We start from the raw sequence: 23,343 nt of genomic DNA, 5'->3' as shown, positions 1-23,343 counted from the left end.
GGGGAGATGGAGGGAGAGACAGAACACAGCCTGTTAGGATGGAGATGGAGGGAGACAGAGAGAGAGAGGCAGAACACAGCCTGTTAGGAGGGAGATGGAGGGAGACAGAGAGAGAGAGGCAGAACACAGCCTGTTAGGAGGGAGATGGAGGGAGACAGAACACAGCCTGTTAGGAGGGAGATGGAGGGAGAGACAGAACACAGCCTGTTAGGAGGGAGATGGAGGGAGAGACAGAACACAGCCTGTTAGGAGGGAGATGGAGGGAGACAGAACACAGCCTGTTAGGAGGGAGATGGAGGGAGAGACAGAACACAGCCTGTTAGGAGGGAGATGGAGGGAGAGACAGAACACAGCCTGTTAGGAGGGAGGGAGAGACAGAACACAGCCTGGGAGGGAGATGGAGGGACAGAACACAGCCTGTTAGGAGGGAGATGGAGGGAGAGACAGAACACAGCCTGTTAGGGGGAGATGGAGGGAGAGACAGAACACAGCCTGTTAGGAGGGAGATGGAGGGAGAGACAGAACACAGCCTGTTAGGAGGGAGATGGAGGGAGACAGAACACAGCCTGTTAGGAGGGAGATGGAGGGAGAGACAGAACACAGCCTGTTAGGAGGGAGATGGAGGGAGAGACAGAACACAGCCTGTTAGGAGGGAGATGGAGGGAGAGACAGAACACAGCCTGTTAGGAGGGAGATGGAGGGAGACAGAACACAGCCTGTTAGGAGGGAGATGGAGGGAGACAGAACACAGCCTGTTAGGAGGGAGATGGAGGGAGAGACAGAACACAGCCTGTTAGGAGGGAGATGGAGGGAGAGACAGAACACAGCCTGTTAGGGGGGAGATGGAGGGAGAGACAGAACACAGCCTGTTAGGAGGGAGATGGAGGGAGAGACAGAACACAGCCTGTTAGGAGGGAGATGGAGGGAGAGACAGAACACAGCCTGTTAGGAGGGAGATGGAGGGAGAGACAGAACACAGCCTGTTAGGAGGGAGATGGAGGGAGACAGAACACAGCCTGTTAGGAGGGAGATGGAGGGAGAGACAGAACACAGCCTGTTAGGGGGAGATGGAGGGAGAGACAGAACACAGCCTGTTAGGAGGGAGATGGAGGGAGAGACAGAACACAGCCTGTTAGGAGGGAGATGGAGGGAGACAGAACACAGCCTGTTAGGAGGGAGATGGAGGGAGAGACAGAACACAGCCTGTTAGGAGGGAGATGGAGGGAGACAGAACACAGCCTGTTAGGAGGGAGATGGAGGGAGAGACAGAACACAGCCTGTTAGGAGGGAGATGGAGGGAGAGACAGAACACAGCCTGTTAGGAGGGAGATGGAGGGAGAGACAGAACACAGCCTGTTAGGGGGAGATGGAGGGAGAGACAGAACACAGCCTGTTAGGAGGGAGATGGAGGGAGAGACAGAACACAGCCTGTTAGGAGGGAGATGGAGGGAGAGACAGAACACAGCCTGTTAGGAGGGAGATGGAGGGAGAGACAGAACACAGCCTGTTAGGAGGGAGATGGAGGGAGAGACAGAACACAGCCTGTTAGGAGGGAGATGGAGGGAGAGACAGAACACAGCCTGTTAGGAGGGAGATGGAGGGAGAGACAGAACACAGCCTGTTAGGAGGGAGATGGAGGGAGAGACAGAACACAGCCTGTTAGGAGGGAGATGGAGGGAGAGACAGAACACAGCCTGTTAGGAGGGAGATGGAGGGAGAGACAGAACACAGCCTGTTAGGAGGGAGATGGAGGGAGAGACAGAACACAGCCTGTTAGGAGGGAGATGGAGGGAGAGACAGAACACAGCCTGTTAGGAGGGAGATGGAGGGAGAGACAGAACACAGCCTGTTAGGATGGAGATGGAGGGAGAGACAGAACACAGCCTGTTAGGAGGGAGATGGAGGGAGAGACAGAACACAGCCTGTTAGGAGGGAGATGGAGGGAGAGACAGAACACAGCCTGTTAGGAGGGAGATGGAGGGAGAGACAGAACACAGCCTGTTAGGAGGAGATGGAGGGAGAGACAGAACACAGCCTGTTAGGATGGAGATGGAGGGAGAGACAGAACACAGCCTGTTAGGAGGGAGATGGAGGGAGAGACAGAACACAGCCTGTTAGGAGGGAGATGGAGGGAGAGACAGAACACAGCCTGTTAGGAGGGAGATGGAGGGAGAGACAGAACACAGCCTGTTAGGATGGAGATGGAGGGAGAGACAGAACACAGCCTGTTAGGAGGGAGATGGAGGGAGAGACAGAACACAGCCTGTTAGGAGGGAGATGGAGGGAGAGACAGAACACAGCCTGTTAGGAGGGAGATGGAGGGAGAGACAGAACACAGCCTGTTAGGAGGGAGATGGAGGGAGACAGAACACAGCCTGTTAGGAGGGAGATGGAGGGAGAGACAGAACACAGCCTGTTAGGATGGAGATGGAGGGAGAGACAGAACACAGCCTGTTAGGGGGGAGATGGAGGGAGAGACAGAACACAGCCTGTTAGGAGGGAGATGGAGGGGAGAGACAGAACACAGCCTGTTAGGAGGGAGATGGAGGGAGAGACAGAACACAGCCTGTTAGGATGGAGATGGAGGGAGAGACAGAACACAGCCTGTTAGGAGGGAGATGGAGGGAGAGACAGAACACAGCCTGTTAGGAGGGAGATGGAGGGAGAGACAGAACACAGCCTGTTAGGAGGGAGATGGAGGGAGACAGAACACAGAACATGGAGGGAGAGACAGCCTGTTAGGAGGGAGATGGAGGGAGAGACAGAACACAGCCTGTTAGGAGGGAGATGGAGGGAGAGACAGAACACAGCCTGTTAGGAGGGAGATGGAGGGAGAGACAGAACACAGCCTGTTAGGAGGGAGATGGAGGGAGAGACAGAACACAGCCTGTTAGGAGGGAGATGGAGGGAGAGACAGAACACAGCCTGTTAGGAGGAGATGGAGGGAGAGACAGAACACAGCCTGTTAGGAGGGAGATGGAGGGAGAGACAGAACACAGCCTGTTAGGAGGGAGATGGAGGGAGACAGAACACAGCCTGTTAGGAGGGAGATGGAGGGAGAGACAGAACACAGCCTGTTAGGAGGGAGATGGAGGGAGACAGAACACAGCCTGTTAGGAGGGAGATGGAGGGAGAGACAGAACACAGCCTGTTAGGAGGGAGATGGAGGGAGAGACAGAACACAGCCTGTTAGGAGGGAGATGGAGGGAGAGACAGAACACAGCCTGTTAGGAGGGAGATGGAGGGAGAGACAGAACACAGCCTGTTAGGAGGGAGATGGAGGGAGAGACAGAACACAGCCTGTTAGGGGAGATGGAGATGGAGGGAGGGAGATGGAGGGAGAGACAGAACACAGCCTGTTAGGGGGGAGATGGAGGGAGAGACAGAACACAGCCTGTTAGGAGGGAGATGGAGGGAGAGACAGAACACAGCCTGTTAGGAGGGAGATGGAGGGAGAGACAGAACACAGCCTGTTAGGAGGGAGATGGAGGGAGAGACAGAACACAGCCTGTTAGGAGGGAGATGGAGGGAGACAGAACACAGCCTGTTAGGATGGAGATGGAGGGAGAGACAGAACACAGCCTGTTAGGAGGGAGATGGAGGGAGAGACAGAACACAGCCTGTTAGGATGGAGATGGAGGGAGAGACAGAACACAGCCTGTTAGGAGGGAGATGGAGGGAGAGACAGAACACAGCCTGTTAGGAGGGAGATGGAGGGAGACAGAACACAGCCTGTTAGGAGGGAGATGGAGGGAGAGACAGAACACAGCCTGTTAGGGGGAGATGGAGGGAGAGACAGAACACAGCCTGTTAGGAGGGGAGATGGAGGGATGGAGACAGAACACAGCCTGTTAGGAGGGAGATGGAGGGAGAGACAGAACACAGCCTGTTAGGAGGGAGATGGAGGGAGAGACAGAACACAGCCTGTTAGGAGGGAGATGGAGGGAGAGACAGAACACAGCCTGTTAGGAGGGAGATGGAGGGAGAGACAGAACACAGCCTGTTAGGAGGGAGATGGAGGGAGACAGAACACAGCCTGTTAGGAGGGAGATGGAGGGAGAGACAGAACACAGCCTGTTAGGAGGGAGATGGAGGGAGAGACAGAACACAGCCTGTTAGGAGGGAGATGGAGGGAGAGACAGAACACAGCCTGTTAGGGGGGAGATGGAGGGAGAGACAGAACACAGCCTGTTAGGAGGGAGATGGAGGGAGATGGAGGGAGACAGAACACAGCCTGTTAGGAGGGAGATGGAGGGAGAGACAGAACACAGCCTGTTAGGAGGGAGATGGAGGGAGAGACAGAACACAGCCTGTTAGGAGGGAGATGGAGGGAGACAGAACACAGCCTGTTAGGAGGGAGATGGAGGGATTAGGAGATGGAGGAGAGACAGAACACAGCCTGTTAGGAGGGAGATGGAGGGAGAGACAGAACACAGCCTGTTAGGAGGGAGATGGAGGGAGAGACAGAACACAGCCTGTTAGGAGGGAGATGGAGGGAGAGACAGAACACAGCCTGTTAGGAGGAGATGGAGGGAGAGACAGCCTGTTAGGAGGGAGATGGAGGGAGACAGAACACAGCCTGTTAGGAGGGAGATGGAGGGAGAGACAGAACACAGCCTGTTAGGAGGGAGATGGAGGGAGACAGAACACAGCCTGTTAGGAGGGAGATGGAGGGAGAGACAGAACACAGCCTGTTAGGGGGGAGATGGAGGGAGAGACAGAACACAGCCTGTTAGGAGGGAGATGGAGGGAGAGACAGAACACAGCCTGTTAGGAGGGAGATGGAGGGAGACAGAACACAGCCTGTTAGGAGGGAGATGGAGGGAGAGACAGAACACAGCCTGTTAGGAGGGAGATGGAGGGAGAGACAGAACACAGCCTGTTAGGAGGGAGATGGAGGGAGAGACAGAACACAGCCTGTTAGGAGGGAGATGGAGGGAGAGACAGAACACAGCCTGTGGAGGGAGGAGGGACAGAACACAGCCTGTTAGGAGGGAGATGGAGGGAGAGACAGAACACAGCCTGTTAGGGGGAGATGGAGGGAGAGACAGAACACAGCCTGTTAGGAGGGAGATGGAGGGAGACAGAACACAGCCTGTTAGGAGGGAGATGGAGGGAGAGACAGAACACAGCCTGTTAGGAGGGAGATGGAGGGAGAGACAGAACACAGCCTGTTAGGAGGGAGATGGAGGGAGGGAGACAGAACACAGCCTGTTAGGAGGGAGATGGAGGGAGAGACAGAACACAGCCTGTTAGGAGGAGATGGAGAGATGTTAGAGGGAGAGACAGAACACAGCCTGTTAGGAGGGAGATGGAGGGAGAGACAGAACACAGCCTGTTAGGAGGGAGATGGAGGGAGAGACAGAACACAGCCTGTTAGGAGGGAGATGGAGGGAGAGACAGAACACAGCCTGTTAGGAGGGAGATGGAGGGAGAGACAGAACACAGCCTGTTAGGAGGGAGATGGAGGGAGAGACAGAACACAGCCTGTTAGGAGGGAGATGGAGGGAGAGACAGAACACAGCCTGTTAGGAGGGAGATGGAGGGAGAGACAGAACACAGCCTGTTAGGAGGGAGATGGAGGGAGAGACAGAACACAGCCTGTTAGGAGGGAGATGGAGGGAGAGACAGAACACAGCCTGTTAGGAGGGAGATGGAGGGAGACAGAACACAGCCTGTTAGGAGGGAGATGGAGGGAGAGACAGAACACAGCCTGTTAGGAGGGAGATGGAGGGAGAGACAGAACACAGCCTGTTAGGAGGGAGATGGAGGGAGAGACAGAACACAGCCTGTTAGGGGAGATGGAGGAGAGACAGAACAGGGCCTGTTAGGAGAGATGGAGGGAGAGACAGAACACAGCCTGTTAGGAGGGAGATGGAGGGAGAGACAGAACACAGCCTGTTAGGAGGGAGATGGAGGGAGAGACAGAACACAGCCTGTTAGGAGGGAGATGGAGGGAGGACAGAACACAGCCTGTTGGAGGGAGATGGAGGGAGAGACAGAACACAGCCTGTTAGGAGGGAGATGGAGGGAGAGACAGAACACAGCCTGTTAGGAGGGAGATGGAGGGAGAGACAGAACACAGCCTGTTAGGAGGGAGATGGAGGGAGAGACAGAACACAGCCTGTTAGGAGGGAGATGGAGGGAGAGACAGAACACAGCCTGTTAGGAGGGAGATGGAGGGAGAGACAGAACACAGCCTGTTAGGAGATGGAGATGTTAGGAGGGAGATGGAGGGAGAGACAGAACACAGCCTGTTAGGAGGGAGATGGAGGGAGAGACAGAACACAGCCTGTTAGGAGGGAGATGGAGGGAGAGACAGAACACAGCCTGTTAGGAGGGAGATGGAGGGAACAGACAGAACACAGCCTGTTAGGAGGGAGATGGAGGGAGAGACAGAACACAGCCTGTTAGGAGGGAGATGGAGGAGAGACAGAACACAGCCTGTTAGGAGGGAGATGGAGGGAGACAGAACACAGCCTGTTAGGAGGGAGATGGAGGGAGAGACAGAACACAGCCTGTTAGGAGGGAGATGGAGGGAGAGACAGAACACAGCCTGTTAGGAGGGAGATGGAGGGAGAGACAGAACACAGCCTGTTAGGAGGGAGATGGAGGGAGAGACAGAACACAGCCTGTTAGGAGGGAGATGGAGGGAGACAGAACACAGCCTGTTAGGAGGGAGATGGAGGGAGACAGAACACAGCCTGTTAGGAGGGAGATGGAGGGAGACAGAACACAGCCTGTTAGGAGGGAGATGGAGGGAGAGACAGAACACAGCCTGTTAGGAGGGAGATGGAGGGAGAGACAGAACACAGCCTGTTAGGAGGGGAGATGGAGGGAGAGACAGAACACAGCCTGTTAGGAGGGAGATGGAGGGAGAGACACAGAACACAGCCTGTTAGGAGGGAGATGGAGGGAGAGACAGAACACAGCCTGTTAGGAGGGAGATGGAGGGAGAGACAGAACACAGCCTGTTAGGAGGGAGATGGAGGGAGAGACAGAACACAGCCTGTTAGGAGGGAGATGGAGGGAGAGACAGAACACAGCCTGTTAGGAGGGAGATGGAGGGAGAGACAGAACACAGCCTGTTAGGAGGGAGATGGAGGGAGAGACAGAACACAGCCTGTTAGGAGGGAGATGGAGGGAGAGACAGAACACAGCCTGTTAGGAGGGAGATGGAGGGAGAGACAGAACACAGCCTGTTAGGAGGGAGATGGAGGGAGAGACAGAACACAGCCTGTTAGGAGGGAGATGGAGGGAGAGACAGAACACAGCCTGTTAGGAGGGAGATGGAGGGAGAGACAGAACACAGCCTGTTAGGAGGGAGATGGAGGGAGAGACAGAACACAGCCTGTTAGGAGGGAGATGGAGGGAGAGACAGAACACAGCCTGTTAGGAGGGAGATGGAGGGAGAGACAGAACACAGCCTGTTAGGAGGGAGATGGAGGGGAGAGACAGAACACAGCCTGTTAGGAGGGAGATGGAGGGAGAGACAGAACACAGCCTGTTAGGAGGGAGATGGAGGGAGAGACAGAACACAGCCTGTTAGGAGGGAGATGGAGGGAGAGACAGAACACAGCCTGTTAGGGAGGGAGATGGGAGGGAGATGGAGGGAGACAGAACACAGCCTGTTAGGAGGGAGATGGAGGGAGAGACAGAACACAGCCTGTTAGGGGGGAGATGGAGGGAGAGACAGAACACAGCCTGTTAGGAGGGAGATGGAGGGAGAACACAGCCTGTTAGGAGGGAGATGGAGGGAGAGACAGAACACAGCCTGTTAGGAGGGAGATGGAGGGAGAGACAGAACACAGCCTGTTAGGAGGGAGATGGAGGGAGAGACAGAACACAGCCTGTTAGGAGGGAGATGGAGGGAGAGACAGAACACAGCCTGTTAGGAGGGAGATGGAGGGGGAGACAGAACACAGCCTGTTAGGAGGGAGATGGAGGGAGAGACAGAACACAGCCTGTTAGGAGGGAGATGGAGGGAGAGACAGAACACAGCCTGTTAGGAGGGAGAGACAGAACACAGCCTGTTAGGAGGGAGATGGAGGGAGAGAAACACAGCCTGTTAGGAGGAGAGATGGAGGGAGAGACAGAACACAGCCTGTTAGGAGGGAGATGGAGGGAGAGACAGAACACAGCCTGTTAGGAGGGAGATGGAGGGAGAGACAGAACACAGCCTGTTAGGAGGGAGATGGAGGGAGAGACAGAACACAGCCTGTTAGGATGGGAGATGGAGGGAGGGAGACAGAACACAGCCTGTTAGGAGGGAGATGGAGGGAGAGACAGAACACAGCCTGTTAGGAGGGAGATGGAGGGAGAGACAGAACACAGCCTGTTAGGAGGGAGATGGAGGGAGAGACAGAACACAGCCTGTTAGGAGGGAGATGGAGGGAGAGACAGAACACAGCCTGTTAGGAGGGAGATGGAGGGAGAGACAGAACACAGCCTGTTAGGAGGGAGATGGAGGGAGAGACAGAACACAGCCTGTTAGGAGGGAGATGGAGGGAGAGACAGAACACAGCCTGTTAGGAGGGAGATGGAGGGAGAGACAGAACACAGCCTGTTAGGAGGGAGATGGAGGGAGAGACAGAACACAGCCTGTTAGGAGGGAGATGGAGGGAGAGACAGAACACAGCCTGTTAGGAGGGAGATGGAGGGAGAGACAGAACACAGCCTGTTAGGAGGGAGATGGAGGGATGGAGACAGAACACAGCCTGTTAGGAGGGAGATGGAGGGAGAGACAGAACACAGCCTGTTAGGAGGGAGATGGAGGGAGAGACAGAACACAGCCTGTTAGGAGGGAGATGGAGGGAGACAGAACACAGCCTGTTAGGAGGGAGATGGAGGGAGAGACAGAACACAGCCTGTTAGGAGGGAGATGGAGGGAGAGACAGAACACAGCCTGTTAGGAGGGAGATGGAGGGAGAGACAGAACACAGCCTGTTAGGAGGGAGATGGAGGGAGAGACAGAACACAGCCTGTTAGGAGGGAGATGGAGGGAGAGACAGAACACAGCCTGTTAGGAGGGAGATGGAGGGAGAGACAGAACACAGCCTGTTAGGAGGGAGATGGAGGGAGAGACAGAACACAGCCTGTTAGGAGGGAGATGGAGGGAGAGACAGAACACAGCCTGTTAGGAGATGGAGATGGGAGGGAGGGAGGGAGAGACAGAACACAGCCTGTTAGGAGGGAGATGGAGGGAGAGACAGAACACAGCCTGTTAGGAGGGAGATGGAGGGAGAGACAGAACACAGCCTGTTAGGAGGGAGATGGAGGGAGAGACAGAACACAGCCTGTTAGGAGGGAGATGGAGGGAGAGAACAGAACACAGCCTGTTAGGAGGGAGATGGAGGGAGAGACAGAACACAGCCTGTTAGGAGGGAGATGGAGGGAGAGACAGAACACAGCCTGTTAGGAGGGAGATGGAGGGAGAGACAGAACACAGCCTGTTAGGAGGGAGATGGAGGGAGAGACAGAACACAGCCTGTTAGGAGGGAGATGGAGGGAGAGACAGAACACAGCCTGTTAGGAGGGAGATGGAGGGAGAGACAGAACACAGCCTGTTAGGAGGGAGATGGAGGGAGAGACAGAACACAGCCTGTTAGGAGGGAGATGGAGGGAGAGACAGAACACAGCCTGTTAGGAGGGAGATGGAGGGAGAGACAGAACACAGCCTGTTAGGAGGGAGATGGAGGGACAGAGACAGAACACAGCCTGTTAGGGGGAGATGGAGGGAGAGACAGAACACAGCCTGTTAGGAGGGAGATGGAGGGAGACAGAACACAGCCTGTTAGGAGGGAGATGGAGGGAGAGACAGAACACAGCCTGTTAGGAGGGAGATGGAGGGAGAGACAGAACACAGCCTGTTAGGAGGGAGAGATGGAGGGAGAGACAGAACACAGCCTGTTAGGAGGGAGATGGAGGGAGAGACAGAACACAGCCTGTTAGGAGGGAGATGGAGATGGAGGGGGAGATGGAGGGAGAGACAGAACACAGCCTGTTAGGAGGGAGATGGAGGGAGAGACAGAACACAGCCTGTTAGGAGGGAGATGGAGGGAGAGACAGAACACAGCCTGTTAGGAGGGAGATGGAGGGAGAGACAGAACACAGCCTGTTAGGAGGGAGATGGAGGGAGAGACAGAACACAGCCTGTTAGGAGGGAGATGGAGGGAGAGACAGAACACAGCCTGTTAGGAGGGAGATGGAGGGAGAGACAGAACACAGCCTGTTAGGAGGGAGATGGAGGGAGAGACAGAACACAGCCTGTTAGGAGATGGAGATGGGAGGGAGATGGAGGGAGAGACAGAACACAGCCTGTTAGGGGGAGATGGAGGGAGAGACAGAACACAGCCTGTTAGGAGGAGATGGAGGGAGAGACAGAACACAGCCTGTTAGGAGGGAGATGGAGGGAGAGACAGAACACAGCCTGTTAGGATGGAGATGGAGGGAGAGACAGAACACAGCCTGTTAGGAGGGAGATGGAGGGAGAGACAGAACACAGCCTGTTAGGAGGGAGATGGAGGGAGAGACAGAACACAGCCTGTTAGGAGGGAGATGGAGGGAGAGACAGAACACAGCCTGTTAGGAGGGAGATGGAGGGAGAGACAGAACACAGCCTGTTAGGAGGGAGATGGAGGGAGAGACAGAACACAGCCTGTTAGGAGGGAGATGGAGGGAGAGACAGAACACAGCCTGTTAGGAGGGAGATGGAGGGAGAGACAGAACACAGCCTGTTAGGATGGAGATGGAGGGAGAGACAGAACACAGCCTGTTAGGAGGGAGATGGAGGGAGAGACAGAACACAGCCTGTTAGGAGATGGAGATGGAGGGATGGAGGGAGAGACAGAACACAGCCTGTTAGGAGGGAGATGGAGGGAGAGACAGAACACAGCCTGTTAGGAGGGAGATGGAGGGAGAGACAGAACACAGCCTGTTAGGATGGAGATGGAGGGAGAGACAGAACACAGCCTGTTAGGGGGAGATGGAGGGAGAGACAGAACACAGCCTGTTAGGAGGGAGATGGAGGGAGAGACAGAACACAGCCTGTTAGGAGGGAGATGGAGGGAGAGACAGAACACAGCCTGTTAGGAGGGAGATGGAGGATGAGAGACAGAACACAGCCTGTTAGGAGGGAGATGGAGGGAGAGACAGAACACAGCCTGTTAGGAGGGAGATGGAGGGAGAGACAGAACACAGCCTGTTAGGAGGGAGGGAGAGACAGAACACAGCCTGTTAGGAGGGAGATGGAGGGAGAGACAGAACACAGCCTGTTAGGAGGGAGATGGAGGGAGAGACAGAACACAGCCTGTTAGGATGGAGATGGAGGGAGAGACAGAACACAGCCTGTTAGGAGGAGATGGAGGGAGAGACAGAACACAGCCTGTTAGGAGGAGATGGAGGGAGAGACAGAACACAGCCTGTTAGGAGGGAGATGGAGGGAGAGACAGAACACAGCCTGTTAGGAGGGAGATGGAGGGAGAGACAGAACACAGCCTGTTAGGAGGGAGATGGAGGGAGAGACAGAACACAGCCTGTTAGGAGGGAGATGGAGGGAGAGACAGAACACAGCCTGTTAGGAGGGAGATGGAGGGAGAGACAGAACACAGCCTGTTAGGAGGGAGATGGAGGGAGAGACAGAACACAGCCTGTTAGGAGGGAGATGGAGGGAGAGACAGAACACAGCCTGTTAGGAGGGAGATGGAGGGAGAGACAGAACACAGCCTGTTAGGAGGGAGATGGAGGGAGAGACAGAACACAGCCTGTTAGGATGGAGATGGAGGGAGAGACAGAACACAGCCTGTTAGGGGGGAGATGGAGGGAGAGACAGAACACAGCCTGTTAGGAGGGAGATGGAGGGAGAGACAGAACACAGCCTGTTAGGATGGAGATGGAGGGAGAGACAGAACACAGCCTGTTAGGATGGAGATGGAGGGAGAGACAGAACACAGCCTGTTAGGGGGGAGATGGAGGGAGAGACAGAACACAGCCTGTTAGGAGGGAGATGGAGGGAGAGACAGAACACAGCCTGTTAGGAGGGAGATGGAGGGAGAGACAGAACACAGCCTGTTAGGATGGAGATGGAGGGAGAGACAGAACACAGCCTGTTAGGAGGGAGATGGAGGGAGAGACAGAACACAGCCTGTTAGGAGGGAGATGGAGGGAGAGACAGAACACAGCCTGTTAGGAGGGAGATGGAGGGAGAGACAGAACACAGCCTGTTAGGAGGGAGATGGAGGGAGAGACAGAACACAGCCTGTTAGGAGGGAGATGGAGGGAGAGACAGAACACAGCCTGTTAGGAGGGAGATGGAGGGAGAGACAGAACACAGCCTGTTAGGAGGGAGATGGAGGGAGAGACAGAACACAGCCTGTTAGGATGGAGATGGAGGGAGAGACAGAACACAGCCTGTTAGGAGGGAGATGGAGGGAGAGACAGAACACAGCCTGTTAGGATGGAGATGGAGGGAGAGACAGAACACAGCCTGTTAGGAGGGAGATGGAGGGAGAGACAGAACACAGCCTGTTAGGAGGGAGATGGAGGGAGAGACAGAACACAGCCTGTTAGGATGGAGATGGAGGGAGAGACAGAACACAGCCTGTTAGGGGGAGATGGAGGGAGAGACAGAACACAGCCTGTTAGGAGGGAGATGGAGGGAGAGACAGAACACAGCCTGTTAGGAGGGAGATGGAGGGAGAGACAGAACACAGCCTGTTAGGAGGGAGATGGAGGGAGAGACAGAACACAGCCTGTTAGGAGGGAGATGGAGGGAGAGACAGAACACAGCCTGTTAGGAGGGAGATGGAGGGAGAGACAGAACACAGCCTGTTAGGAGGGATGGAGGGAGGAGAACACAGGTTAGGAGGGAGATGGAGAACACAGCCTGTTAGGAGGGAGATGGAGGGAGAGACAGAACACAGCCTGTTAGGATGGAGATGGAGGGAGAGACAGAACACAGCCTGTTAGGAGGGAGATGGAGGGAGAGACAGAACACAGCCTGTTAGGATGGAGATGGAGGGAGAGACAGAACACAGCCTGTTAGGAGGGAGATGGAGGGAGAGACAGAACACAGCCTGTTAGGAGGGAGATGGAGGGAGAGACAGAACACAGCCTGTTAGGAGGGAGATGGAGGGAGAGACAGAACACAGCCTGTTAGGATGGAGATGGAGGGAGAGACAGAACACAGCCTGTTAGGAGGGAGATGGAGGGAGAGACAGAACACAGCCTGTTAGGAGGGAGATGGAGGGAGAGACAGAACACAGCCTGTTAGGAGGGAGATGGAGGGAGAGACAGAACACAGCCTGTTAGGAGGGAGATGGAGGGAGAGACAGAACACAGCCTGTTAGGAGGGAGATGGAGGGAGAGACAGAACACAGCCTGTTAGGATGGAGATGGAGGGAGAGACAGAACACAGCCTGTTAGGGGGAGATGGAGGGAGAGACAGAACACAGCCTGTTAGGAGGGAGATGGAGGGAGAGACAGAACACAGCCTGTTAGGAGGGAGATGGAGGGAGAGACAGAACACAGCCTGTTAGGATGGAGATGGAGGGAGAGACAGAACACAGCCTGTTAGGAGGGAGATGGAGGGAGAGACAGAACACAGCCTGTTAGGAGGGAGATGGAGGGAGAGACAGAACACAGCCTGTTAGGAGGGAGATGGAGGGAGAGACAGAACACAGCCTGTTAGGAGGAGATGGAGGGAGAGACAGAACACAGCCTGTTAGGAGGGAGATGGAGGGAGAGACAGAACACAGCCTGTTAGGAGGGAGATGGAGGGAGAGACAGAACACAGCCTGTTAGGAGGGAGATGGAGGGAGAGACAGAACACAGCCTGTTAGGAGGGAGATGGAGGGAGAGACAGAACACAGCCTGTTAGGAGGGAGATGGAGGGAGAGACAGAACACAGCCTGTTAGGAGGGAGATGGAGGGAGACAGAACACAGCCTGTTAGGAGGGAGATGGAGGGAGACAGAACACAGCCTGTTAGGAGGGAGATGGAGGGAGAGACAGAACACAGCCTGTTAGGATGGAGATGGAGGGAGACAGAACACAGCCTGTTAGGAGGGAGATGGAGGGAGAGACAGAACACAGCCTGTTAGGAGGGAGATGGAGGGAGAGACAGAACACAGCCTGTTAGGAGGGAGATGGAGGGAGAGACAGAACACAGCCTGTTAGGAGGGAGATGGAGGGAGAGACAGAACACAGCCTGTTAGGAGGGAGATGGAGGGAGAGACAGAACACAGCCTGTTAGGAGGGAGATGGAGGGAGAGACAGAACACAGCCTGTTAGGAGGGAGATGGAGGGAGAGACAGAACACAGCCTGTTAGGAGGGAGATGGAGGGAGACAGAACACAGCCTGTTAGGAGGGAGATGGAGGGAGAGACAGAACACAGCCTGTTAGGAGGGAGATGGAGGGAGAGACAGAACACAGCCTGTTAGGAGGGAGATGGAGGGAGAGACAGAACACAGCCTGTTAGGGGGAGATGGAGGGAGAGACAGAACACAGCCTGTTAGGAGGGAGATGGAGGGAGAGACAGAACACAGCCTGTTAGGAGGGAGATGGAGGGAGAGACAGAACACAGCCTGTTAGGAGGGAGATGGAGGGAGAGACAGAACACAGCCTGTTAGGAGGGAGATGGAGGGAGAGACAGAACACAGCCTGTTAGGAGGGAGATGGAGGGAGACAGAACACAGCCTGTTAGGAGGGAGATGGAGGGAGAGACAGAACACAGCCTGTTAGGAGGGAGATGGAGGGAGAGACAGAACACAGCCTGTTAGGAGGGAGATGGAGGGAGAGACAGAACACAGCCTGTTAGGGGGGAGATGGAGGGAGAGACAGAACACAGCCTGTTAGGAGGGAGATGGAGGGAGAGACAGAACACAGCCTGTTAGGAGGGAGATGGAGGGAGAGACAGAACACAGCCTGTTAGGAGGGAGATGGAGGGAGAGACAGAACACAGCCTGTTAGGAGGGAGATGGAGGGAGAGACAGAACACAGCCTGTTAGGAGGGAGATGGAGGGAGAGACAGAACACAGCCTGTTAGGAGGGAGATGGAGGGAGAGACAGAACACAGCCTGTTAGGAGGGAGATGGAGGGAGAGACAGAACACAGCCTGTTAGGAGGGAGATGGAGGGAGAGACAGAACACAGCCTGTTAGGAGGGAGATGGAGGGAGAGACAGAACACAGCCTGTTAGGAGGGAGATGGAGGGAGAGACAGAACACAGCCTGTTAGGAGGGAGATGGAGGGAGAGACAGAACACAGCCTGTTAGGGGGAGATGGAGGGAGAGACAGAACACAGCCTGTTAGGAGGGAGATGGAGGGAGAGACAGAACACAGCCTGTTAGGAGGGAGATGGAGGGAGAGACAGAACACAGCCTGTTAGGAGGGAGATGGAGGGAGAGACAGAACACAGCCTATTAGGGGAGGGAGATGGAGGGAGACAGAACACAGCCTGTTAGGAGGGAGATGGAGGGAGAGACAGAACACAGCCTGTTAGGAGGGAGATGGAGGGAGAGACAGAACACAGCCTGTTAGGAGGGAGATGGAGGGAGAGACAGAACACAGCCTGTTAGGAGGGAGATGGAGGGAGAGCCAGAACACAGCCTGTTAGGAGGGAGATGGAGGGAGAGACAGAACACAGCCTGTTAGGAGGGAGATGGAGGGAGAGACAGAACACAGCCTGTTAGGATGGAGTTTGAGGGAGAGACAGAACACAGCCTGTTAGGAGGGAGATGGAGGGAGAGACAGAACACAGCCTGTTAGGATGGAGATGGAGGGAGAGACAGAACACAGCCTGTTAGGAGGGAGATGGAGGGAGAGACAGAACACAGCCTGTTAGGAGGGAGATGGAGGGAGAGACAGAACACAGCCTGTTAGGAGGGAGATGGAGGGAGACAGAACACAGCCTGTTAGGAGGGAGATGGAGGGAGAGACAGAACACAGCCTGTTAGGATGGAGATGGAGGGAGAGACAGAACACAGCCTGTTAGGATGGAGATGGAGGGAGAGACAGAACACAGCCTGTTAGGAGGGAGATGGAGGGAGAGACAGAACACAGCCTGTTAGGAGGGAGATGGAGGGAGAGACAGAACACAGCCTGTTAGGATGGAGATGGAGGGAGAGACAGAACACAGCCTGTTAGGGGGGAGATGGAGGGAGAGACAGAACACAGCCTGTTAGGAGGGAGATGGAGGGAGAGACAGAACACAGCCTGTTAGGAGGGAGATGGAGGGAGAGACAGAACACAGCCTGTTAGGAGGGAGATGGAGGGAGAGACAGAACACAGCCTGTTAGGAGGGAGATGGAGGGAGAGACAGAACACAGCCTGTTAGGAGGGAGATGGAGGGAGACAGAGAGAGAGAGAGGCAGAACACATCATGGGACGGAGGGAGGGAGAAAGAGATACTTACAGGGAAGGCTAGACTCATGCCCAGAAGACATATCCAGATCAACACTATCCTCATGACCTGTTAACAGAACAACAGTAATAGTTGGTAGTTTAACTAACAGATCAACAGTAATAGTTGTTAGTTAACTAACATACCGACAGTAATAGTTGTTAGTTTAACTGACATACCAACAGTAATAGTTGTTAGTTTAACTAGCAGACCAGCAGTAATAGTTGTTAGTTTAACTAAGAAATCAACAGTAATAGTTGTTAGTTTAACTAACAGATCAACAGTAATAGTTGTTAGTTTAACTAACAGACCAGCAGTAATAGTTGTTAGTTTAACTAAGAAATCAACAGTAATAGTTGTTAGTTTAACTAATAGACCGACAGTAATAGTTGTTAGTTTAACTGACAGATCAACAGTAATAGTTGTTAGTTTAACTAAGAAATCAACAGTAATAGTTGTTAGTTTAACTAAGAAATCAACAGTAATAGTTGGTAGTTTAACTAATAGACCGACAGCAGTAGTTGTTAGTTTAACTAGCAGATCAACAGTAATAGTTGTTAGTTTAACTAGCAGATCAACAGTAATAGTTGTTAGTTTAACTAGCAGATCAACAGTAATAGTTGTTAGTTTAACTAGCAGATCAACAATAATAGTTGTTAGTTTAATTAACAGAATAACAATAATAGTTGTTAGTTTAACTAACAGATCAACAGTAACAGTTGTTAGTTTAACTTGTAAATGAACAGCAGTGTCTTCATATTGTCACTGTATCATTCATTATGGAATATGACCAGGCCTCTTCAGCAACAATCTCAGCAACAGTTACAACTCCAGATAACATAAAGGGTGAACGTTTAAGCAAACCTTTTGTTTTCTCCTGATTAATCTCCGTCCGGTCTTTAAACAGCAGACTGGTTCTGTAGTCTGTAGGTTTCTAATCCAATGTTTCAGACTACAGATCAGAATTCTGTTGCTGGTCCCTATTGGGGTTGATTTAGAACTCACACGTCACACCTGATCCACCAATCAGAACTCCTCTCACCCTGATCAACCAATCACAACACAGATAGGACAGGAAACGCATCACAGGCCACTCCTTCACAGGCCACTCCCCACTCCCTGGGGTTAGTTGTTCTGAAACCTGTGGTTGACGGTGGGTGTGTTAAACTCATGAACAGATGGTTTTAAAATGTTTTCATTTAACAGCGTCTGTTTTATTATACAACTCTTTTATTCTGAGACAGCTGATTGGACAGGATATTTCTACGTTATGATGTCTGGGGATGCGTTGTTGGGTTCAAACCGGGGGTGGTCCTCTCCTTCTCACCTGGAGTGGTCTTCTCCTCTCCTTCTCACCTGGAGTGGTCTTCTCCTCTCCTTCTCTCCTGGAGTGGTCTTCTCCTCTCCTTCTCTCCTGGAGTGGTCTTCTCCTCTCCTTCACTCCTGGAGTGGTCTTCTCTTCTCCTTCTCTCCTGGAGTGGTCTTCTCCTCTCCTTCTCTCCTGGAGTGGTCTTCTCCTCTCCTTCTCTCCTGGAGTGGTCTTCTCCTCTCCTTCACTCCTGGAGTGGTCTTCTCCTCTCCTTCTCTCCTGGAGTGGTCTTCTCCTCTCCTTCTCTCCTGGAGTGGTCTTCTCCTCTCCTTCAGCCCTGGAGTGGTCTTGTCCTCTCCTTCTCTCCTGGAGTGGTCTTCTCCTCTCCTTCTCTCCTGGAGTGGTCTTCTCCTCTCCTTCACTCCTGGAGTGGTCTTCTCCTCTCCTTCAGTCCTGGAGTGGTCTTCTCCTCTCCTTCTCTCCTGGAGTGGTCTTCTCCTCTCCTTCAGTCCTGGAGTGGTCTTCTCCTCTCCTTCTCTCCTGGAGTGGTCTAGTCCTCTCCTTCACTCCTGGAGTGGTCTTCTCCTCTCCTTCAGTCCTGGAGTGGTCTTCTCCTCTCCTTCAGTCCTGGAGTGGTCTTCTCCTCTCCTGGAGTGGTCTTCTCCTCTCCTTCAGTCCTGGAGTGGTCTTCTCCTCTCCTTCTCTCCTGGAGTGGTCTTCTCCTCTCCTTCACTCCTGGAGTGGTCTTCTCCTCTCCTTCAGTCCTGGAGTGGTCTTCTCCTCTCCTTCAGTCCTGGAGTGGTCTTCTCCTCTCCTGGAGTGGTCTTCTCCTCTCCTTCAGTCCTGGAGTGGTCTTCTCCTCTCCTTCTCCCCTGGAGTGGTCTTCTCCTCTCCTGGAGTGGTCTTCTCCTCTCCTGGAGGGGTCTTCTCCTCTCCTTCAGTCCTGGAGTGGTCTTCTCCTCTCCTTCTCTCCTGGAGTGGTCTTCTCCTCTCCTTCAGTCCTGGAGTGGTCTTCTCCTCTCCTTCAGTCCTGGAGTGGTCTTCTCCTCTCCTTCAGTCCTGGAGTGGTCTAGTCCTCTCCTTCTCTCCTGGAGTGGTCTAGTCCTCTCCTTCTCTCCTGGAGTGGTCTAGTCCTCTCCTTCTCTCCTGGAGTGGTCTAGTCCTCTCCTTCTCTCCTGGAGTGGTCTTCTCCTCTCCTTCTCTCCTGGAGTGGTCTAGTCCTCTCCTTCACTCCTGGAGTGGTCTTCTCCTCTCCTTCACTCCTGGAGTGGTCTTCTCCTCTCCTTCAGTCCTGGAGTGGTCTTCTCCTCTCCTTCAGTCCTGGAGTGGTCTTCTCCTCTCCTTCAGTCCTAGAGTGGTCTTCTCCTCTCCTTCTCTCCTGGAGTGGTCTTCTCCTCTCCTTCTCCCCTGGAGTGGTCTAGTCCTCTCCTTCACTCCTGGAGTGGTCTTCTCCTCTCCTTCACTCCTGGAGTGGTCTTCTCCTCTCCTTCTCTCCTGGAGTGGTCTTCTCCTCTCCTTCTCTCCTGGAGTGGTCTTCTCCTCTCCTTCTCCCCTAGAGTGGTCTTCTCCTCTCCTTCTCTCCTGGAGTGGTCTTCTCTTCTCCTTCTCTCCTGGAGTGGTCTTCTCTTCTCCTTCTCTCCTGGAGTGGTCTTCTCCCCTCCTTCTCTCCTGGAGTGGTCTTCTCCTCTCCTTCTCTCCTGGAGTGGTCTTCTCCTCTCCTTCTCTCCTGGAGTGGTCTTCTCCTCTCCTTCTCTCCTGGAGTGGTCTTCTCCTCTCCTTCTCTCCTGGAGTGGTCTTCTCCTCTCCTTCTCTCCTGGAGTGGTCTTCTCCTTTCCTTCTCCCCTAGAGTGGTCTTCTCCTCTCCTTCTCTCCTGGAGTGGTCTTCTCCTCTCCTTCTCTCCTGGAGTGGTCTTCTCCTCTCCTTCTCTCCTGGAGTGGTCTTCTCCTCTCCTTCAGCCCTGGAGTGGTCTTCTCCTCTCCTTCACTCCTGGAGTGGTCTTCTCCTCTCCTTCACTCCTGGAGTGGTCTTCTCCTTGCCTCCCCTGCTCCTCTCTAGGAGGTGTTATGTGGTCTGTGGTCTTCTCCTCTCTAGGAGGTGTTATGTGGTCTGTGGTCTTCTCCTCTCCAGGAGGTGTTATGTGGTTTGTGTGACTAGGACAGGGTCAGAGCGGGACCTAGACTGTGGCTTGGTTTATAGGACCATAGAGACGGGATCACACCCAAAACCGAACAAAACACAAAGGCCCACTGTCTGTGTTTGCTTCATATTCGCCCCCTCCAGCACCACCCCAACATCAACAAGTTCAAATTGAGCGTTCCTTTGTTTAGTAGTACAAAAGATGGAGGAAGATAAGTGTTAAACATGACATCAACCAATTAGTTGGGGCGACAGGGTAGCCTAGTGGTTAGAGCTTTGGACTAGTAACCGGAAGGTTGCAAGTTCGAATCCCCGAGCTGACAAGGTACAAATCTGTCGTTCTGCCCCTGAGCAGGCAGTTAACCCATTGTTCCTAGGCCGTCATTGAAAATAAGAATTTGTTCTTAACTGACTTGCCTGGTTAAATAAAGGTAAAATAAATCAGGAGGCAATGCCCACGTGGTTAAAATCACACAAAGCACAACAATGATGTCATTGAAAATGAAATTGAAATGTAAGTTTAAGTTTAAGTGTGTGATCATATAAACCCATTTAAATGGCCTCTCCATTACATAAGTCACTTGGCCAGTGTTTTATTGTGGAACACTTTATTTACTAGTAAACATGAAAAACACAACTGTAAAATGAGACACACATAGAAAAGCACATCAGATATCTATATAAAATATATCTATAATCTATATAAAAAGGTACTATTGCAGTCCTACAAGCTTGAGACATAGTATGACATCTGGCTCTGGTTCTCTCTCTCTCTGTCTTGTTCTCTCTCTCTCTCTCTCTCTCTCTCTCTCTCTCTCTCCCTGTCTTGTTCTCTCTCTCTCGGTCTTGTTCTCTCTCTCTCTGTCTCTCTCTCTTCTTCTCTTTCTCTGTCTTGTTGTCTCTCTCTCCCCTCTCTCTCTCTCTCTCTCTCTCTCTCTCTTTTGTCTTGTTGTCTCTCTCTCTCTCTCTTCCTCTGTCTTTCTCTGTCTTGTTGTCTCTCTCTCCTCTCTCTCCTCTCTCTCTCTCTCTCTCTCTCTCTGTCTTGTTGTCTCTCTCTCCTCTCTCTCTCTCTGTCTTGTTGTCTCTCTCTCTCTTCCTCTGTCTTTCTCTGTCTTGTTGTCTCTCTCTCCTCTCTCTCTCACTGCCTAGCTGGTACTAGAGTTACTGCCGTTATTTGTCTGTGGAGATTGATTCACTTTAACTTTTAGAATCACTAGAGTTGCTTGACTCACTTGAATTGCCAGAATCACTTGAATCACTAGAGTCACTTGAATCACTAGAGTCACTTGAATCACTAGAGTCACTTGAATCACTAGAGTCACTTGAATCACTAGAGTCACTTGAGTCGCTAGAATCACTTGAGTCACTAGAATCACTTGAGTCGCTAGAATCACTTGAATCACTAGAGTCACTTGAATCACTAGAGTCACTTGAGTCGCTAGAGTCGCTAGAATCACTTGAGTCGCTAGAATCACTTGAGTCGCTAGAATCACTTGAGTCGCTAGAATCACTAGAATCGCTAGAATCACTTGAGTCGCTAGAATCACTTGAGTCGCTAGAATCACTTGAGTCGCTAGAATCACTTGAGTCGCTAGAATCACTTGAGTCGCTAGAATCGCTAGAGTCACTAGAGTCGCTTGAATCACTTGAGTCGCTTGAATCGCTGGAATCACTTGAATCGCTGGAGTCGCTAGAGTCGCTTGAATCACTTGAGTCGCTGGAATCACTTGAATCGCTAGAGTCACTTGACTTGGAGGAATCGCTTGAATCACTAGAGGTGTTAGAGTCAACAGAATCACTTGATTTGGAGGAGTCATTGTGATCTGTCGGGTCTTTCCCGGTATGCGATTCACTGCCGGGTGAGTCCCTCTGCATCCCATAATCACCAAACTCCTCCCCTAGCAACCGGTCCTCACTGTAACCAGGAAGAGTTTTATAGGACATTGTCAGCTCCTCCTCTGTAATGTCATTGCTAGCGATGTCATCAACCTTGAGACTACGCCCCCTCCTCACGTAAGTAGGTCTGGGAGAGGGGCCACTGTCCTGTGCTCTGGTTGGTTGAGGGAACGTGGTAGGCGTGACTCCCGGAAACCCCTCTAAGGCGAGACCCCACCCCTTTCTACTGTCCTGGCCAGTCCGGGCTGAGCTGCCGTCTGGGTCCTCTCCTCTCTCGTGACCCTCTCCTATCCCCCAGGGGCTGACGCCAGACAGGGGGGAGGCTTGCCACTGCAAGACACAGAAAACAGGTCATGGTAATGCATTTAATACTCTCTCTCTCAAAGCTGGTGGTAGTGTTGTCATCTCTACTACCCTCAGAAACTGACATCAACTACTCTGTCTGGACCTACAGGAGGAGAGATCTTTAACACCATTCTTATCACCATCCTGACCCTCATCCTCACCATCATCATCATCACCACCACCATCCTTATCACCATGACCCCCATCCTCATCATCCTCATCACCATCACCATCATCATCATCACCATCCTCATCACCATCACCACCACCACCACTATCATCATCATCATCATCCCCATCATCATCATCATCACCATCATCCTCACCATCATCATCATCACCACCACCATCCTTATCACCATCATCCTCATCATCACCATCCTCATCACCATCATCATCATCATCATCCTCATCATCATCACCCTCATCACCATCATCCTCATCATCATCACCCTCATCACCATCAGGCTACTTACCGGCAGGCTGTTCACAGATGCAGTCCAGATCAGCAGAAGCAGTTTGATCTTCATCATGTCGTCTCTCACTGTCAGGTATTGTGTCCTGTAATATCCTGTAACATGTTCACCAGTTGAAATGGACCTGCATGATACAAGGTCCCTCGAAAATAAAGAAAGGAGAAGAGTGGAGGAAAGAGGTAACAAGAGGAGGAGAGAGGTAAAGAGAGAAACGAGGAGAAGAGGTAACGAGAGGAGAAGAGGGAAGGAGAAGAGGAGGAGGAGAGGAGAAGAGAGATAACAGGAGGAGGAGAAGACAGGAGGAGAAGAGGAGAGGTAATGGGAGGAGAAGAGGAGAGGGGTAACGAGAGAAACGAGGAGAAGAGGTAAAGAGAGAAACGAGGAGAAGAGGGAAGGAGAAGAGGAGGAGGAGAGGAGAAGAGAGATAACAGGAGGAGGAGAAGACAGGAAGAGGAGAGGTAATGGGAGGAGAAGAGGAGAAGTGAGGTAACAGGAGGAGGAGAAGACAGGAGGAGAAGAGGAGAGGTAATGGGAGGAGAAGAGGAGAAGTGAGGTAACAGGAGGAGGAGAAGACAGGAGGAGAAGAGGAGAGATAGTAGGAGAAGAGGAGAGGTAACGGGAGGAGGAGAGGAGAGGTAACGGGAGGAGGAGAAGACAGGAGGAGAAGAGGAGAGATAGTAGGAGAAGAGGAGAGGTAACGGGAGGAGGAGAGGAGAGGTAACGGGAGGAGGAGAAGACAGGAGGAGAAGAGGAGAGATAGTAGGAGAAGAGGAGAGGTAACG

The 23,343-nt window shown here is 52.9% G+C and overlaps 2 protein-coding genes across 3 annotated transcripts in view; both read right to left on the bottom strand.

Annotated features, from left to right (window-relative positions):
* Positions 1 to 17,350, bottom strand: part of LOC135515399 (skin secretory protein xP2-like) — a 29,166-nt gene extending 11,816 nt beyond the window's left edge. For both annotated transcript variants that reach the window (XM_064939072.1, XM_064939074.1), the window contains exons 1-2: positions 17,263 to 17,350; positions 16,411 to 16,467 (exon numbers count right to left, since the gene is read on the bottom strand). In XM_064939072.1, coding sequence (XP_064795144.1) covers positions 16,411 to 16,464 — 54 coding nt within the window. In that variant the 5' untranslated portion in view covers positions 16,465 to 16,467; positions 17,263 to 17,350. The remainder of the gene's footprint in view (positions 1 to 16,410; positions 16,468 to 17,262) is intronic.
* Positions 17,351 to 20,421: 3,071 nt separating this feature from the next.
* LOC135515544 (dentin sialophosphoprotein-like) overlaps positions 20,422 to 23,343 on the bottom strand; it is a 3,387-nt gene continuing 465 nt past the window's right edge. The window contains exons 2-4 of the mRNA XM_064939160.1: positions 22,562 to 22,656; positions 21,275 to 22,070; positions 20,422 to 20,459 (exon numbers count right to left, since the gene is read on the bottom strand). Coding sequence (XP_064795232.1) covers positions 20,422 to 20,459; positions 21,275 to 22,070; positions 22,562 to 22,618 — 891 coding nt within the window. The 5' untranslated portion in view covers positions 22,619 to 22,656. The remainder of the gene's footprint in view (positions 20,460 to 21,274; positions 22,071 to 22,561; positions 22,657 to 23,343) is intronic.

The sequence above is a fragment of the Oncorhynchus masou genome, chromosome 27 (genome assembly GCF_036934945.1).
Source record: "Oncorhynchus masou masou isolate Uvic2021 chromosome 27, UVic_Omas_1.1, whole genome shotgun sequence".
In the NCBI taxonomy this organism is placed as follows: Eukaryota; Metazoa; Chordata; class Actinopteri; order Salmoniformes; family Salmonidae; genus Oncorhynchus; species Oncorhynchus masou.
The sequence above is the reverse complement of the archived record's forward strand: the minus strand, read 5'-3'. Positions and strand labels throughout refer to the sequence as shown.